This window comes from Ahaetulla prasina, chromosome 5 (assembly GCF_028640845.1).
Source record: "Ahaetulla prasina isolate Xishuangbanna chromosome 5, ASM2864084v1, whole genome shotgun sequence".
NCBI classification, from domain to species: domain Eukaryota; kingdom Metazoa; phylum Chordata; class Lepidosauria; order Squamata; family Colubridae; genus Ahaetulla; species Ahaetulla prasina.
Genome location: NC_080543.1, coordinates 41,860,409 through 41,878,540, shown reverse-complemented (window position 1 = coordinate 41,878,540; position 18,132 = coordinate 41,860,409). Strand labels below are relative to the sequence as shown.

The window sequence follows — 18,132 nt, the reverse complement described above, 5'->3', positions numbered from 1 at the left end:
AACTCCGCAAAAAGTCAGAAGTCAATGAAAATTTTTTTCAGGATCTTTTATTTATTGTCATGTCTGAGGCACAGGACCCCTACAGACAAATTGACTAGTTGAAAACTTTATTATTTAGAAAGAAGAGGGTAATCAGTTGGAGAGGACTTTGGCGGGGGGGGGGGGGGGGAAGGAAAGAGAAAAGGGAAGAGGGAAGGGAAGGGGAAAGGAAATGGAAGAGGGAAGGAAAGGAAAGGAAAAGAGGAAGGTAAGAGGGAAAGGAAGGCAATAAAATGGGGAAGGAAAGAGGAAGGGAAAGGGAAAGGAAAGAAAAGAAAAATAAAGGAAAGAGGAAGGAAAAAAGGAAGGAAAGAGGGAAAGAAAAAGGGAAGGGGAGAGAAAAGGAAAGAGGAAAGAAATGAGGAAAGGACTTTCCAAAATAAACTTCATAAACCTTGTTGTTTCATTAGAAACGAAGATATTCCTACCCTGCATTTACTATATACTATGTCAAAGAGGACTTATGAAGAAAGAAGGAAGTAAATCCGCCCCCCTCCTCGAGAGCGAAGTGGTATAGTCTTCCTCCCAGCAGGCTGAAGCGTCTTCTCTTCAGGGACTGAATATAAATAGAAAAGGTTCTCCGTGAGGGAGGGAGGCGCTAACGGCAGATCGTTCAAGTAGGCGAGAAGCGAATTCAAACGGCCACGGCTAGTAGCAGCACCGTACGCGGAACCATTTTCCCAAAAGAATGAACGCAGCGTTAACGTAGCAGCCAGCCCTGGGGAGATTGCGCAGTAAAAGAAGGGCGGGATAAAAGTGAAGAAGCCAGCCGAGGACGCTTTTACTGAGAGCGGCTCGTTGGTCTAGGGGTATGATTCTCGCTTCGGGTGCGAGAGGTCCCGGGTTCAAATCCCGGACGAGCCCGTAGTCGGAGGAAGTGCTTTGGTTTCCTTCGTATTTTGGGGGGTGTGAGGCCTTTTTTTTCACATGCTTCACAGAATCTTTCATCAAAACAAATTAAGCGAGTACCGGATGCCAAAAGATGCAAATAAATAATCTCCCCAAAATCGAGGACAACAGTTTGACAGGATACCGGACCTACCTTTGAAATTCCTCATAATTTAATTTATATTTTCGCATTTATATGAACTGCCGAAAACACCGATTGCGTTTGTAGTTTGTCCTTTTTGATAAAATCTTTTTATAGCATTCGTTATCACAACTTCTTACGTTGTGCGTAGGGAAGCAGCGGAATAAACAAGGGGAAACGAATAGGCTTCCTTTTTAAAAAAAATTTTCTTAACACTTGTAGGATGAATTGATCGATAATAAGAGGAAAAAAAGCTCGACAGTCCCTCACGTGGCAGCGTCGCTGGCGAACGAATTGCACAGCAATTGGTGTCAATAAAACCTTCTGCAACGTTTTTCTAATATCCTGGAGTGAGCCGAAAGCGCAACCTTCTGTAAAATAGTATTTTAGTTTTTTTAAAAAACAATCGTGTATTTTAGAAAAGATTTTTTTAAAAAAATAAAAAAAATTGGGCTCGTCCGGGATTTGAACCCGGGACCTCTCGCACCCTAAGCGAGAATCATACCCCTAGACCAACGAGCCAGTCTATAAATTCGCTCTTCTTCTTCTGGATCCTAATTTTAGCCGTTGCTTCGTCACCTGCCCAAAGGAAAACTGGTGATTTCGAGGTCATTGTTTAACCACACCAAGGACTGTTTTTTTAAAAAAAATAATAAAATAAATATCTGTTGCATTTTCTAAAGTCAGCAAATATCAGTAATCCCATTCAAAGGCAGATGCTCTTGGGACAGAACGGAATGTTATTTGGATTAAGTCTAACGCATGTTGCATACTCGCATGTACATTATTACAACATGGATACGTTTTCTGTTACAGCCGAACAGCCCTTCACACAAGGCCGTGGAAGCCCTGGGAGAGTCCTGGGGGTATCACGCGTTTGTTTGAACCTGGAAAATATTTAAGAAATGCCCCGCTTCAAATAGAAACAAGAGACGTGTTTGCGAGATTCTGTGTCAAATTAAGGGAACAGGAGGGTGGAAGAGGACCCCAAAATAATCCGACACATTTTCCCCACAGTTGTCGTCCTTTAGTGTTGGGGTCTCCAACCTTGGCAACTTTAAGCCTGGCGGACTTCAACTCCCAGAATTCCCCAGCAAGCAAAGCTGGCTGGGGAATTCTGGGAGTTGAAGTCCGCCAGGCTTAAAGTTGCCAAGGTTGGAAACCTCTGCTTTAATGCAGGGTTCCCCCAAATATGTCAATGTCAAGATAGGAGACTTCTTTAACTGCCAGAATTCCCCAGCCACGCAGGCTTCGCTGGGTACTTCTGGGAGTCGAAGTCCACCCCTCGCTGAGGTGGGAAAAAGGTGATCGAGAAGGGCCCGCCATCATTCCGTTGCGCTGGTTTCCGAGTAAACGCGCCGCTATGCCTCACTTTAGAAACGGGAGAGTTTGGTTTGCTGCCAATACCGAACCAAGCCGGCCTTCAGGATTATTTGGAAACCTCGTTTCAAAAACTTATTGTGCAAGAAACATTTGTGTGTTTTTGTGGATCAGTCGCATCGTGGCTTTGCCTCTGCAACTTTTGTGGTGTCCTTAGCCTGCTTGCTAATATCTCTCCCCGCCATCGGATTTCTAGTTTTCCCGCAATAATGAATATGAAGTGAGCGCCTGAGTAAAAATCTGTAGAGATTCTCAGTCATCCAGGTTATGGTTTGTCCCAAAGGTGCTTTTTCAGGAAGCAACTGGACTTTCATGTTTTTTGTTTGAAGACATTTCGCTTCTTATCCAAGAAGCTTCTTCAACTCTGACAGGATAGTGGGGAATGGAGGGATTTATATTCCTTGCAGACAGTTGGTCATTTGCATCTTTTAGAGGGTTGAAGCACTTGGAGGTTTATCTGTGTCCTCAGGGTCACCTGAGTAGTGCTCCTGGTCAGTAGTGGGTTTCAAATCCCGGCGCTATCAGTTCGCTATTGGTAGCACGCAGGCGCGCTTGCTTGCTTGCTTTGTGAGTGTGCGGCATTTCTGTGCATGTGCAGAAGCTTCTGCACATGCACAGAGCATTTTAGATGATGTCTGGGTGGGTGGGCAGAGCCTCCCACCACCACTGCTACCAGTTCACCCAAACTGGGGCGAACTGGTAGAAACACATCCCTGCTCCTGGTCCTGTAGCCTGCATTCCCCAGACATCATCCCTACTCTCACACTATTCAAAGGGTGTTCATCCCAAATTGTATAGCTAAACGTCTGTAGAAATTCTCAGTCATCCAGGTCACAGCTGTCTCAAAGGTGTTTTTTCAGGAGGCAACTGGACTTTGTTTTTTCTTTGAAGACATTTTGCTTCTCATCCAAGAAGCTTCTTCAGCTCTTCAGCTCTGACTGAATGACCAGTTGTCTGCAAGGAATATAAATCTTTCCATTCCCCACCATCCTGTAAGACAGTGGTTCTCAACAATTCCCCACGATGTGGCGACCCCTAACCATAAAATTATTTTCGTTTTGAATTTATTGCGCCTGAAGCCATATTGGCTAGCGATCTGAACTGCTTGCGATTGCCTTGAGGACGGAGGCATTAAAGCGGAGACTCCTCCCCTATTAAGTTTATCGCGCCTGAAGCCAGATTAGGCTAGCGATTGGGAGTGATTGCAGCTGGCTTGAGAGGGAGACATCAAAGCAAAGATTTCTCTCTTTTTTAATTGATCGTGCCTGAAGCCGAATTCGGCTAGCGATTTGAAGAGCCTGCAGCTGGCTTGTGGAATCAACCATTGGAGCGCGATTCTTTAACTCGCAAGTATACTTCCCATATTTCCGATGGTCTTAGGCGACCCCTAGCAAATCGTCATTTGACCCCCAACGGGGTCGCGACCCACAGGTTGAGAACCACTGCTGTAAGAGCTGAAGAAGCTTCTTGGATGAGAAGTGAAATATCTTCAAAAGAAAAAACAAGAAAGTCCAGTTACCTCCTGAAAAAGCATCTTTGGGACAACCATGACCTGGACGACTGAGAATCTCTATAGATGATCATTGATAAAATAATGTTTGTAGAAACCATAAATACTTTAAAAGATTCTGTAAAAGTTTTCTTTTGAGGTGCACCAAGCATCCTGAACCTGCTTCCACAAAGAAATGCTTTAACCCTAAATGAGCTTACCCAGATTTTCTCTAGAGCTGACATTTGAATAAAGTGGAATTATTGAAATCACATTTTGGTTTTTAATAGAATAGAATAGAATAGAATAGAATAGAATAGAATTTTTTATTGGCCAATTGTGACTGGACACACAAGGAATTTGTCTTGATGCATATAACCATAATAATAACCATAAAGGAAAGGGAACTCAGCCTGTATGGGAAAGGATGGGTTTTGCTTCTCCTTTTTATTGTTTAATGGTACTAGTTTTGAAACCGGGAACTTTTTGGCCCTATTAATTCACTCCATTCCTTTGAAATGAATACAGAAATACAGATTTATTTTTGGTGCGGAAGTATTTCTATTTTGGTTCCTTAGTAAAATTGCACGTGCACCTGTAGAATAAAATCAGGATTTAGAAGTTTAAAGTCTGGAGTTCAGAATCATTCACGTTCAGACTGAATGTTATTGAATTATTAAGCTTGGTGTTAGGTAGAGAATCTAATATTTTATGTATTAATAGACCTCTAGGAGTCGGTGGTCTGCTTACCTTATTCTACTCTCAAACTGTCTGTTGTTGTCACCTGAAATCAGGAGGGGCAATGTTAGAAAAAGCCATCAGAGTGGTGTAGATTTGAGAGTTCCAGATATTATTGTCATTGTGTCAAAAATAAACATCGATCTTGTTGGTACAACTTCTTCCCTATACAGGCGCACAGTATTGTTACAGAGTAAATTAATTATTGTGTCATTGTATGAAATGAACAGGACTAACTGAAAATCAATAAAGCTGATGTTGTTCTATGGGGATTTGTCTAGCCAATATCTAGCCAAGTCCTTATCTAAGCCCTCCAATATCTAGCTCTTACAGACAGAATATGAAGTGGATAGTATTTCACTAGTGATTTTTTTTTCAGATGTACGGTATGATTTCAAGAAATTACCCTCCCATTTTAGCTAATGAATAAAAGTATTCATGCAGATAAAGTTGAATTAAAACATAAGTCTTTGTGTTAGATTTCAATGCAATGTGAGCTGATTACATATGTTATAATATACATATTATATGGCAAAAAGACCAAAATATGTCTTTTATCTATAAATGAGTTCTAAAATGGAAACCTTTGAAGGGTGCTTATTGACTTAATAAACAGTTGTGAAACATTACTATATTGGAGGTGTCAACAATCCTATATATTTTTTAATGCTGGAGTAACAGAATCATAAAAGTAAAAATAATAAAGGCTGGATATAAATAAATAATCCCACCAGTTATGCTGGACTACCTCTCATATAATATAATCTGCAACATGAGCAGAAAGCTAGAACATGGGCTGAAGACAAAAACATAGATTTTTATTTACTGTTAGCCAGGTTTAGTAATTAATGTAGAACTGGAAGTTGCAGGCTCTATCAACCCCTAAGTGACATACTTTTGAATCACAAAGTGATTCATGACTGTAGACAGATTATTCTGGAAGTGAACAAGCTGTGGTTGTTAACAGAGCAAGCAAAAGCAGAGGTTGATTTGCCAGATGCATTTTATTGCTGTTTATTTATAATAGAATATATTCATTTTTAAGCAAATTTATATCTGATATAGAGTGGCCATCTTTAGATACGTTTTAGCATAATTTTTCTTTGACCCTTGTCTCTCAGATAGTTACAACTATAAAGGGTTATTTTAGTAGCTAGTGTCTGAAATAATAGGAAAATTCCTTGTTTAGTATTAATGAAACTAAGGTGAAGAAGGGAGGAACCTTGTGTGCCTGTAAAAAGTGGGGTGGTTGTTTTTTTTTATTTGATGCAATTTGGAAAATGCATCTTTTTATGTGTATTCAAAACAACTCAGTAAAAATCTAAAATAGATTAGCTTTAAATTACAAATATAAGCAATCAAATTAGTTATTTGAAAATTTCTTATGTCTGTTTGTTATAGGGCATCAAAATCAGAAATGTTGCTCTAATAAACCTATGGATTGTGACAGTTATTAAAACATACAGCATATATTACTTTTATTGTGAACAAAACTGAAAAAAGATTGACCCACATGATGGCAAAACTGACTAAAGTTGAGAGTAGCTGTGATAATTTATACTACAAAAGTAAATTGTGGGGTGCAGCAGCAAAATTCTTAGAGAGGTTTAAGTGAAGGTACTGAATATCTTCATTTGATCATTTTAGTAAGGATACAGTGAAGGAAGGAAGAACATGACTAAGTAATTTATATCCATGTTTGTTTTTCTACTACTACAAGTCCCACTTTCACTGTGTGTCACATTCCCCTTAATCCACCATTATATCTCAGAGGCTTCTTTAAGTAGAACAGAAGAATATACATCCAAAGGATTTTGTAATTTGCGCTCAATATTCTGCTTATCTGTCTGCTTGTTCAATATTCTATATTTCCATCATTATCTAATAATATATCGTTGTAGACGGTATGTGGTCTATTAAACTTGTTGCAGAGTAGATGGTCACCAAGCTGGCCATCCTGACCTATCTCATAATTCTATTAAAACTTGCTTCAGCGATAGGGTCATGAGATTATGGGACACCACCCTTGATGCTCCACTGTACATCAGCATAATAACTATATTTTTAGCTGTTTCGTTCTCTCTTTTCTACATACATGTACTTTCAGTCATGCCTGGGTGGTCTGGAGGAGGGTTCAGCCAAAGTTCATGTCTCACATCTGTGACAACAGCCCTCCCCATCACATCATATGACTTCTCATGTTATTCAAATGCTTTTGTGTATAAAAGAGGAACAATAAAAATGTGTGAACATGCTTGCTTGCTCGCACGCTGGCAACCATGTCAAGTCTTGTGTGCAATTATTGAAACCCAACACTTGCAAGCAACCTTCAGAGTCCTTGCAAATCTGATGGAACTCTGTCTCTGAATTAATAAGTCTCCATGTTTCAATAATTTCTATCTGAATAAGATAGAAATTACTGGAAACATGGAGACTGTTATTAATTTATTATTTAATTATTATCTGATCTTGTCCATTTTTAAAATGTGGCTTGCCACTATATCTGTCATAAATCAAAGCACAGTTCTTGCCCCCCCCAAATGTTTGCACTCTACTGAAATAAGGGAAGAAATGTGTAAATGAAAGAAAGAAAAATAGAATCAGCCTACACGGTTGTAATTTTATTGAAAATAAATCATTTTGTACTGAAACTAAAAATTTGGAGTTTTCATAAGTCACTTCATGCTGCTGAAAAGGCATATTGAATCAGCATTCAGAAAGACATCTTGTGCAGCTCAAATGTGAAAAGTAGACCTGAGACAAGACAATGAGCCAGTTTTCTACCTTTTAAAAATCCTAATCTTCAGCGTATACTTGGAAGCATATTTTGCCAAATAAGACTTCTTATAGTTTTACAGCAATAATGATCTCACCATTATGGTACACAGAAGTGGGTGATACACTGTAGCTCCTTCAGAACTCCAGGTAAAAGCTGAACCACTTTCTCTTATGTCAGCAGAGAGAGAAACAAGTATGTGCCATCGAATCATAGTTATAAGTAGGTAAGACTTCATTAGCTGAAGGACTCCTGTTTTCTGATTTCCTATTGTACAAACTACTTGCTTCTGCACTGATACATTCTAGCAAGTTATGCTGTCAGGTTGGTTTTGTTTACTAAAAATATGAAGAGTTTTTCAGCATAGCACAACATAATACATACCGTATACTTTAACATTTATTCATACAATAAAAAATAATAGATATGATTCTCAGCACTTTTAGTATATTATCCTATCTAACTGATTGCATAAGTATTTGATTATAATCCAATGATCAATTTATAAGGAATGAGAAACGGGGATGGAAAAGAAACTGCGTATAAGTTCTAGATAGCTGAAGAAAAAATCTTTGAGGTCTAATTGCTTAAGAGTATTCATTATACTGTTACAATTAACAGTTCCTAACTTCTGTGTGATTTATGTGGTTGAAATTGTAAGAGAAGAGGCTGAGTTCAACAGTCATCTATGCCTGCAACTGTTATTTCCTTTTAATTTTTTAGCTGTTTTATCTTTCACTCGCAACAAAAATGATAAGTCTGGAAACTAAACCATATAGTTAAGGGAACAAGGTATGTCTAGCCTAAAGACAAGGAATGGGATAAGGAATCCTGCCTTGGGCAGTTGTTTGACTCGCCAATAATTAACTTTAATAACCATTATATTTAACAGCAAACATCTCTGGCATACCAAATTCAGAATTGGATTGCTCACAGCGCTTTTAAGAAGAGTACATTTCCATTTCCATCTTTAGTTCTGGGTGGGTTGCACTACTCAAGACAGAACCAGTATCTACTCTAGATGACCTCGTGAAATCACAGCTCCAATTCAAAAAGCAAACGGGAGTTGTGACCAAAGGGCTTTGTACACCTTTATACTGCACATCAATTTTGTCCTTTCTTGGATCAGAAAATATTGCACAGTGTCACTCATTCTTTGGTCACCTGGTGGATGGATTATGCAATGTGCTGTACACGGGCTCCCCAAAGAATATCTACCGGGTTTCCCCGAAAATAAGCCTTCTCGAACTAGCGAGGTTTTCTTTTACAGCATGTTTCCCCGGACACAACGGTGAGGAACGCAACAGAGCTTGAAAGGTAAGACCTGCATCCCACTTCTCACCTGCCCCACCTGCCACCCCCAAATTGCATTCCTAAAGGAGACTGGTGGCTAAGCAAGAGGCAGGAGTCCTGCCATGCCCGGCGAAGGGGGGGAAAGAGACAGTAAGGGGAGCCACGTCTCGCTCCACATGTCTTGCTTCTCCCCTTCCCCACCTGCCACCCCTCTTGATAAAGAGACAGCAGGGAAGGGAAAGCAGCCAAGCTGTTGTTGCCATTGGGGTGGGGTGGGGTGGGATGTATTGGGCTGCAAGACGCGCATCTTACCTTTCAAGCTCCGTCGCTTTCCTTGCCGTTGTATCCAGGGAAACATGCTTAAAAGAAAACCTTATCGCAAGTTCAGTCAAACTTCTCAAACTCACGATAAGGTTTTCTTTTACAGCTTGTTTCCCTGGACACAACTGTTGTGGTCCGCCAGCAGCCTATGGAGCTGGCAATGGAGTCAGACAGCGATGAGGCTGAGGTGAGGCCAGGGGCATCGGGAAGTGAGGTGCGGACTCCAGAGCCTCCAGAGACTGATAGTAGTGAGGCAGAGGAACAGGAGGAGCCTGTTCCTAATGCACGCATGAGAAGAGCTGCCAGAAGGCAAGAGCAGCTCAAGCAGAGAGGACAACTTGGGAGTAGGGCCAAGAGATGATTGGCCCCTCCCATAAGGCTTAAAACAGACCAGCACCGGTGTTTGAGCTTTGCTGGAAAACAACATTGTACTGCATCTTTTGCTCCGTCTTCTGCTTCGTCTATGTCTTTGTTTTTGTGGCTTCTGGACATTTGCCAGGAAGGGCCTTTGGCAGTTTGCCTAATTGGACCAAGGTTTGCGAGATAACTGAGGAATTTGTGTTGGGAGGCATTTGTTTTACTTTGAGTTGAACGACTGTTCGAATAAAGTTTGTTTGTTTTTCCATGGACTAAGTTTCTTACTACTACTTGGGCCTAGGTCACAACAGCAAGAAGGAACGTGATGGAGCTGGAAAGGTAAGAAGCACGTCCCGCTTCTCACCCGCCCTACCTGCCACCCCCAAATTGCATCCCTAAATGGGTTGGGTGGCTAAGCGAGGGGCAGCAGCCCTGTCATGCCCGATGAGGGGGGGAAAAGAGACGGCAAGGGGACCCACATCTCACTCCACCTGCCACCCCTCTCAATAAAGAAATGGCAGGGAAGGGAAGCAGCTGTTGCCATTGGGATGGGGTGGGATCAGTGATGAAATCTGAAACGGTTTACTACCAGTTCGCTGGTTGCGCATGCGCACATAGCGCACATGCGCAGTGCGCACCACACACCAAATGCGAGGTGTGTGCACGTGTGCAGTGCATGCCAAAAGGAGGCACAGAGTAAGTAGAACAGTATGGGGGTGTGTGTGATCAGCTGTGGCATGCGATTTTTTTTTTACTTTTAAAAGTAAAAGTACTTTTAAAACTTTTAAAAGTTTTAAAACTTTGGCTGAATAGGTTGTAAAAAAATGTGTTTAAAAATTAAAAATAAAGGCTCTGATGATCAGGCAGCTCAGCTGGGCATGGGTGGGGGGCCCCAAGGATTTTTGCTACTGGTTCTCCGAACCACCCGCTGCCATTGCTGCCGGATCGGCCAATCCTGTCCGAACCGAGAGCATTTCACCGCTGGGTGGGATGTGTTGGGCCACTGGGCTGGCACGAACAGAGAGGGGAGGCGATGGCAGCGATGGGACATCCAGTCCCACACTCACTGTCTCCTGCACCCCCAAAATAATAAGACCCCCCCAATAATAAGGCCAAGCCCTTATGGGGGGGGGGGTCAAAAGAAAATAAGATCCTGTCTTATTTTCGGGGAAACATGGTAAAAATCTCAATTGTTCCTAAATGTGGCAGCACAGGCCATTGTGACTATGGCTCATTATGCCCATGTTACACTTTTATTCCATGAACTGCCCTGCTCCCAATTTGATGCAATTCAGGGTGCTGATTATTACTGATAAAATTCTACATAGCATGGAGAGTATCTGAAAGACTGCATTACACCCAATGTTTTTAACTTTCTCATTAGGTCAGGCAGTACAATCCTGCTGATTATATGGTCAGGGATGACCAGGAAGCATGCCTGTTCTGTAGTTACATCTGGCCTCAGGAAGATCCTATCTCCTGAAGTTTGGTTCCGCTCTGCTCACCTTTTAAAAAGCCTTAAAGACCTGGCTGCTTTTTAGGGATGGGGTTCAGGACAATAATTCAGGCCATATTGTTAGCCACTTTGTAATTTAGTTAATCACATGTTTATATATGTTTTTCTATTATATATGCTTTTGATGTGTAGTATAATCAGTGTGGGAGAGGTCATACTTTCCCCTTGCCATTTTTTCCCCTCTTGTGAGTCAAGCCTAATTATTTCCTACCCTCCAAAGTCAGACATACACAAAAAGCTTAAATACTGAGCAGATAATTTGTGCTAAAATATTAATTTTATCTATGAAATCGTAATATTTTCAAATTGTCTTTCCTCCTATAATAATCACATCATAAATTAGATTGAACCAGAATAACTTTAATGGAACACTGGAATTTATAATATTAAATATTTATATTAAAATCAATGAGAAGAAAAGTTAATGAGAAATAAGGGCTATCTTATCGTATATATGCAATAATTCTAGCTGAACAATGGCTTATTGTTGTATAACCAGGTTTCAGTTAGCACAATTGGCTACAATCAATGTAAAAAGTGTTATTTTACCATACCGTAATATTATAAAATTGTTCAAAATTAAAATTACTTCAAAGAATTTTTATTTCTTTGTCAGATGCAATACTATGCTAATTTATACAAGGCTTTCCTATCTTGTGGTTCCTCCGAGTGGTTGGCTTGGAATATTTCTAGCTATAGTTGCCGTGTGCCTGAAGGAAGACCTAAAAGAATTATTTTCCTTAGCTACTTATTTTAATTAAGATGTTTAGTATTTTAATGGGTAATATTTACAGTGTTTTGGTTGGGGTATTTAAGGTTCCACTAGAATATTCTTTTGATGTGGCAAACTAAGGTGGTTACCTTTATCACATTTACTGGTTTCTACCGTTCTGCTTGATTGGAAAGAAAGAAAAAAAGAAAGTTTTTGAAAGACTCAAGCTTAACTGTGTGTGTAATGTATTACTGTAAGTTTTGGCGGGAGTTTTAGGCGGGAAATATCTCGGTTCTGATTGGATGCAGCCTCAGGCTGAAGTGTATATAAGGAGAGGTTTTTCTCCAGAGTTTTGCTGGGTCACACTATATTAAAGAGCTGTTGTCACTAACCTGGTCTCCTGCCTCGTCAATACCCAAACTTAACATTGGCGACGAGGATGGGATATTGAGGCAGAGCACCAGAACAGAGCTGAACTCACTACGAGAATCAAACCCAGCAAGGTGACGGCGAATGCAGCGATGACCGGCTACACGCCACCCACTCCGTTTGACCCTGCCCAGGAGACATGGGGAATATATATGACCCGTTTCGAAAGTTTCCTGGAGGCAAACGAGCTACAGGGAGTCTCCGACAACCGCAAACGGGCTTACTTCATAAGCCACTGTGGGTCAGCAGTCATCGCCGCCGCAGAAGCCCTAGCGGAGCCAACACCGCTACACTCCGTATCGTGGCAGACCCTTCAGACCCTCCTGAAGAATCACTACGCACCAGCCCCGTCCCAAATACGCTCGACGGCACGAGTTTGGGGAGCGAGGCAACAAGAAGGCGAGTCTATCAGCGACTACATGGCAGCCCTGAGACAAGCCTCCAAGCATTGCAGTACCGCGATCTGGACGAAGAGCTGCTGGAACAACTTATACGGGGGTCAGAGACATCCGTTTGAGGAGACGGTTGCTAGCCAAGAGCAACCTGACATTGGCAAACGCCTGGACGAAGCCAGAGCCCATGAGATGTCCAACCATGCAGCAGACACCTTACAAAGCGACTCACGCCGATGGCGGGCGCAAAGCCGAGCACAGTCCACCACGAAGAAACCTATCGTGAGTCAACCAGCGAAGAGGAGGAAGAAGTCCACTACACCGGAAAATCGACAAGGAAGACCCGGAGGAATGCGGAAGTTGCGGGGCGACATCAGCGCCAAAGATGTAAGTTCAGGGACGCCATTTGCGGCGGTGTGAAAGGAAGGGCACCTGGCTCAAGTCTGCCGAGCACCCCAACCTTCCCGAAAATTCAAATCGGCCAATCAGAGCGGCTCTGAGTCAGAGATGCAAACCCCACATTCCCGCCGAATTTCAAACCAGCCAATCAGAGCGCGAGATCGGCGAGGCGACCCGCGATTGGCCAGGAAAGAAAGAGCGAAGTCAAACCGAATGACTGTTACCATAGACCACGCAGCTACCCGCATCAAGAAAAGATCTTCACAAACCCGACAATTGAAGGCGTACCGTGCCGACTGGAAGTAGACACAGGATCAGCTATCACAATCATGTCCTGGGACACTTTTGTGAAAGCCTTGCCGACATCGCAAAGCGCAAGCTACAGAAACAACGGCCCGGGTGCAGGATTACCAGGGCAACCGCATCCCTGTTCGAGGGACAACGACCGCCGAGGTCAAGGCACGGGACATACGAAAAGACCCTGCCCATCACGTTAGTCGAGGGAACCTTGCCAAGCTTGCTGGGGCTAGACTGGTTCCGGGCGTTGGGAATGGGGTGACTGGCGCCCACCGAGCGGATGCAACCTGCAAAACGCCCTAATGGAGGAATTCGCAGACGATTCGAGGACCGTTTAGGCAAGTACAAGGGGACCCCTATCTCCTTCAATTTAGACCCCAAATAGCTCCCATTAGGTTAAAGGCAAGGAGGGTTCCTTTGCACTCAAACCTAAAATCGACAAAGAGTTAGATAAATTAGTCAGCCAGGGGATACTAGTGCCAGTTGACCATGCCAAATGGGAGACGCCAATCGTCACCCCTATAAAACCAGACGGGTCCATAAGAATTTGCGCTGATTACAAGGCTACCTTGAACAAAGCATTGCAAAAGAGCGCCTACCCAGTTCCAGTAGTGCAACACTTATTGCACTCACTAGGCACGGACAAGTTTTCGCCAAATTAGACTTGGCACAAGCGTACCAACAGCTACCCGTAGATGCTAGCACAGCTGAAGCCCAGACCATTGTAACGCACCGGGGTGCCTTTAAGTGCACCCGGTTACAGTTTGGGGTGAGTGTGGCCCCGGGGCTATTCCAAAATTTGATGGAGCGGCTCCTACAAGGGTTACCGAGTCGTACCTATTTCGATGATGTGTTGGTATCAGGGAAGATTTAAGAGAACTGGGGAAGCGATTAAGGAAAGTTTTGGCCATTTTAGGTCGGCAGGATTAAAAGTCAAAGCAAGCAAGTGTCAGATAGGGGTCGAATCTGTTGAATTTTGGGCTATAGAATAGACAAAAAGGGATTCACCCCACTGAGAGCAAAGTCAAGGCGATAAAGAGAGCCCCAGCACCCAAAAACAAGACAGAACTCCAGGCTTTCCTGGGTCTGGTAAACTTCTACGCCGTGTTTTTAAAAGACAAGGCAACCGTTGCTGAACCGCTGCATAAATTGCTTGGAAAAAACACTGTTTGGTCGTGGGGGAAGTCAGAGAATAGGGCATTTGAGGCAGTAAAAAGTTTGCTATCAAGCGATAGCCTGTTAATACAATACAACAACAGACTGCCATTAGTATTGGTTTGTGATGCGTCCCCCTATGGAGTAGGAGCGGTACTTAGCCACAGACTCCCAAACGGCACTGAAGCCCCTATAGCGTTCTATTCACGAACGATGTCCCCGGCTGAAAGGAATTACAGCCAGCTAGATAGGGAGGCTCTCGCAATAGTGTCAGGGGTGAAAAAATTTCACGAATACGTTTTTGGGCGAGATTTCGAAATTGTCACTGATCACAGACCGCTATTGGGGTTACTGGCTGGCGACCGCCCAACGCCAGTAGCACTCTCACCTAGACTGACCAGATGGACTATTTTTTTGACCGCATACTCCTACAAACTGCAGCATCGGCCTGGAAAGGAGCTGGGGCATGCGGACGCATTGAGCAGATGCCCATTGCCAGGGGAAATCGAGGACCCCACCCCGGCACCCGTTCTACTAATTGACTCTTTGACTCTGGCCAGTCAAATGGCAGGGAAGGGAAGCAGCTGTTGCCATTGGGATGGGGTGGGATCAGTGATGAAATCTGAAACGGTTTACTACCAGTTCGCTGGTTGCGCATGCGCACATAGCGCACATGCGCAGTGCGCACCACACACCAAATGCGAGGTGTGTGCACGTGTGCAGTGCACACCAAAAGGAGGCACAGAGTAAGTAGAACAGTATGGGGGGGGGTGTGATCAGCTGTGGCATGCGATTTTTTTTTTACTTTTAAAAGTAAAAGTACTTTTAAAACTTTTAAAAGTTTTAAAACTTTGGCTGAATAGGTTGTAAAAAAATGTGTTTAAAAATTAAAAATAAAGGCTCTGATGATCAGGCAGCTCAGCTGGGCATGGGTGGGGGGGCCCAGGGATTTTTGCTACTGGTTCTCCGAACCACCCGCTGCCATTGCTGCCGGATCGGCCAATCCTGTCCGAACCGAGAGCATTTCACCGCTGGGTGGGATGTGTTGGGCCGCTGGGCTGGCACGAACAGAGAGGGGAGGTGATGGCAGCGATGGGACATCCAGTCCCACACTCACTGTCTCCTGCACCCCCAAAATAATAAGACCCCCCCCAATAATAAGGCCAAGCCCTTATGGGGGGGGGGTCAAAAGAAAATAAGATCCTGTCTTATTTTCGGGGAAACATGGTAAAAATCTCAATTGTTCCTAAATGTGGCAGCACAGGCCATTGTGACTATGGCTCATTATGCCCATGTTACACTTTTATTCCATGAACTGCCCTGCTCCCAATTTGATGCAATTCAGGGTGCTGATTATTACTGATAAAATTCTACATAGCATGGAGAGTATCTGAAAGACTGCATTACACCCAATGTTTTTAACTTTCTCATTAGGTCAGGCAGTACAATCCTGCTGATTATATGGTCAGGGATGACCAGGAAGCATGCCTGTTCTGTAGTTACATCTGGCCTCAGGAAGATCCTATCTCCTGAAGTTTGGTTCCGCTCTGCTCACCTTTTAAAAAGCCTTAAAGACCTGGCTGCTTTTTAGGGATGGGGTTCAGGACAATAATTCAGGCCATATTGTTAGCCACTTTGTAATTTAGTTAATCACATGTTTATATATGTTTTTCTATTATATATGCTTTTGATGTGTAGTATAATCAGTGTGGGAGAGGTCATACTTTCCCCTTGCCATTTTTTCCCCTCTTGTGAGTCAAGCCTAATTATTTCCTACCCTCCAAAGTCAGACATACACAAAAAGCTTAAATACTGAGCAGATAATTTGTGCTAAAATATTAATTTTATCTATGAAATCGTAATATTTTCAAATTGTCTTTCCTCCTATAATAATCACATCATAAATTAGATTGAACCAGAATAACTTTAATGGAACACTGGAATTTATAATATTAAATATTTATATTAAAATCAATGAGAAGAAAAGTTAATGAGAAATAAGGGCTATCTTATCGTATATATGCAATAATTCTAGCTGAACAATGGCTTATTGTTGTATAACCAGGTTTCAGTTAGCACAATTGGCTACAATCAATGTAAAAAGTGTTATTTTACCATACCGTAATATTATAAAATTGTTCAAAATTAAAATTACTTCAAAGAATTTTTATTTCTTTGTCAGATGCAATACTATGCTAATTTATACAAGGCTTTCCTATCTTGTGGTTCCTCCGAGTGGTTGGCTTGGAATATTTTTAGCTATAGTTGCCGTGTGCCTGAAGGAAGATCTAAAAGAATTATTTTCCTTAGCTACTTATTTTAATTAAGATGTTTAGTATTTTAATGGGTAATATTTACAGTGTTTTGGTTGGGGTATTTAAGGTTCCACTAGAATATTCTTTTGATGTGGCAAACTAAGGTGGTTACCTTTATCACATTTACTGGTTTCTACCGTTCTGCTTGATTGGAAAGAAAGAAAAAAAGAAAGTTTTTGAAAGACTCAAGCTTAACTTTGTGCATTCATTTTGCATCATAGTTCTGTCTATTACTGTGCCCACATCCAACACTTAGCAAGGCCCTTAGACACCACAAGTTCCCTATGTTGCGACAGAATATTCTTAAAAATAATACCGTAGACATAATTATTGCTTTTCAATCTTCATATTTTGCATTAAAACTATAAAAAACATAATTTTAAAAAATGGAGGGCAAAAATCCACCAATTAACACAAAAAACCTTGCTAAAGATCTGAAAAAAAATTGATACATTTTAAAGAGGGAAGAAGGAAAGATGATGAAAGAAAACAATTCTTAGTCAATAATTTTGGGGACAATAAGGAAATGAAAGCTCAGCTAAAACTTTAGATATTGTATAAAAAAGAGAAAAGAAGTGGTACACTGGCTTCCCTGTGAAGCTAATGAATGTTAAGATGTAATAAAGAAAAATTAAGATTTTTCTAAGAAACAGGGTATCACCAGGCGATTCTGAGGGAGAGAATGAAGAGACAAAATAAAGATTTTAGAGGAATATTTGTCTTGAATGCATATAATTCTTCAGCTCACCATTAGGAACTGAAGAATCTTGAAGAAAATCTGGTGAATTTTAATATATTATCCATGAGAAATTCTGAGAAAATATATACCAGATGACTGAAGAAGGGCAAATGTTCCCAATTTCAAAGTGTGTGTGTGTGTGAGAGAGAGAGAGAGAGAGGTGGGGGAGAGAGGGGGAGAAAGGGAGAATCCAGAGATCTTCAGATCAACACCTAATAAGATTCTAGAACAGATCATGGATGCACTGGTTTCTAAGCAGTGTGAAAATAATGTATTTATTAACATGTTATGGATTTATCAAGAACAGTCTTGCAAAACTATCCTGATCATATTTCTTTGATTTGGAAACTTCTTTAATAAAGTATAGCAATGATGTCGGTATCATTCAACAAAGTATGAGAAAATATTCAATGATAGGATGTATGATGAGTAAATGCATGGCTGACTTCAGAATCATTCACAAGGATTGGCAGTGAGTGACTCCATTTACTCACTGGAGTGGTACCCTTCCCTTTTCTGGGTGGGTTACAGTGGAGACCAGGCAATTAAGATAGTTTAATTTTGATTCCTGTACTCAAGAGTGAGTTGATTACAGAACTTTAAATGGGCCATTACAAGTATTTGATTCTACCCAAATGTCTATATTAAAAAGAATAAATAGAAATATGCTTCTTAAAGTAGCATCTTTGCTTGACAACTTGACTTAAATCAACAATGTACCCAAAACTATAATATTTAATTTATAATACCTGTCA

The 18,132-nt window shown here is 41.7% G+C and overlaps 1 protein-coding gene and 2 non-coding genes across 3 annotated transcripts in view; 2 read left to right on the top strand and 1 right to left on the bottom strand.

The window, feature by feature from the left end:
- Positions 1-831: 831 nt before the first annotated feature.
- Positions 832-903, top strand: TRNAP-CGG (transfer RNA proline (anticodon CGG)). The gene has a single exon. It is a non-coding gene; the product is annotated as a tRNA-Pro (tRNA).
- A 616-nt stretch (positions 904-1,519) lies between these two features.
- On the bottom strand, positions 1,520-1,591 carry TRNAP-AGG (transfer RNA proline (anticodon AGG)). Its single transcript has one exon. It is a non-coding gene; the product is annotated as a tRNA-Pro (tRNA).
- Positions 1,592-9,748: 8,157 nt separating this feature from the next.
- Positions 9,749-18,132, top strand: part of MPZL1 (myelin protein zero like 1) — a 38,731-nt gene continuing 30,347 nt past the window's right edge. The window contains 1 exon segment of the mRNA XM_058185214.1: positions 9,749-9,762. Within this exon segment, the coding sequence (XP_058041197.1) occupies positions 9,749-9,762 (14 nt within the window).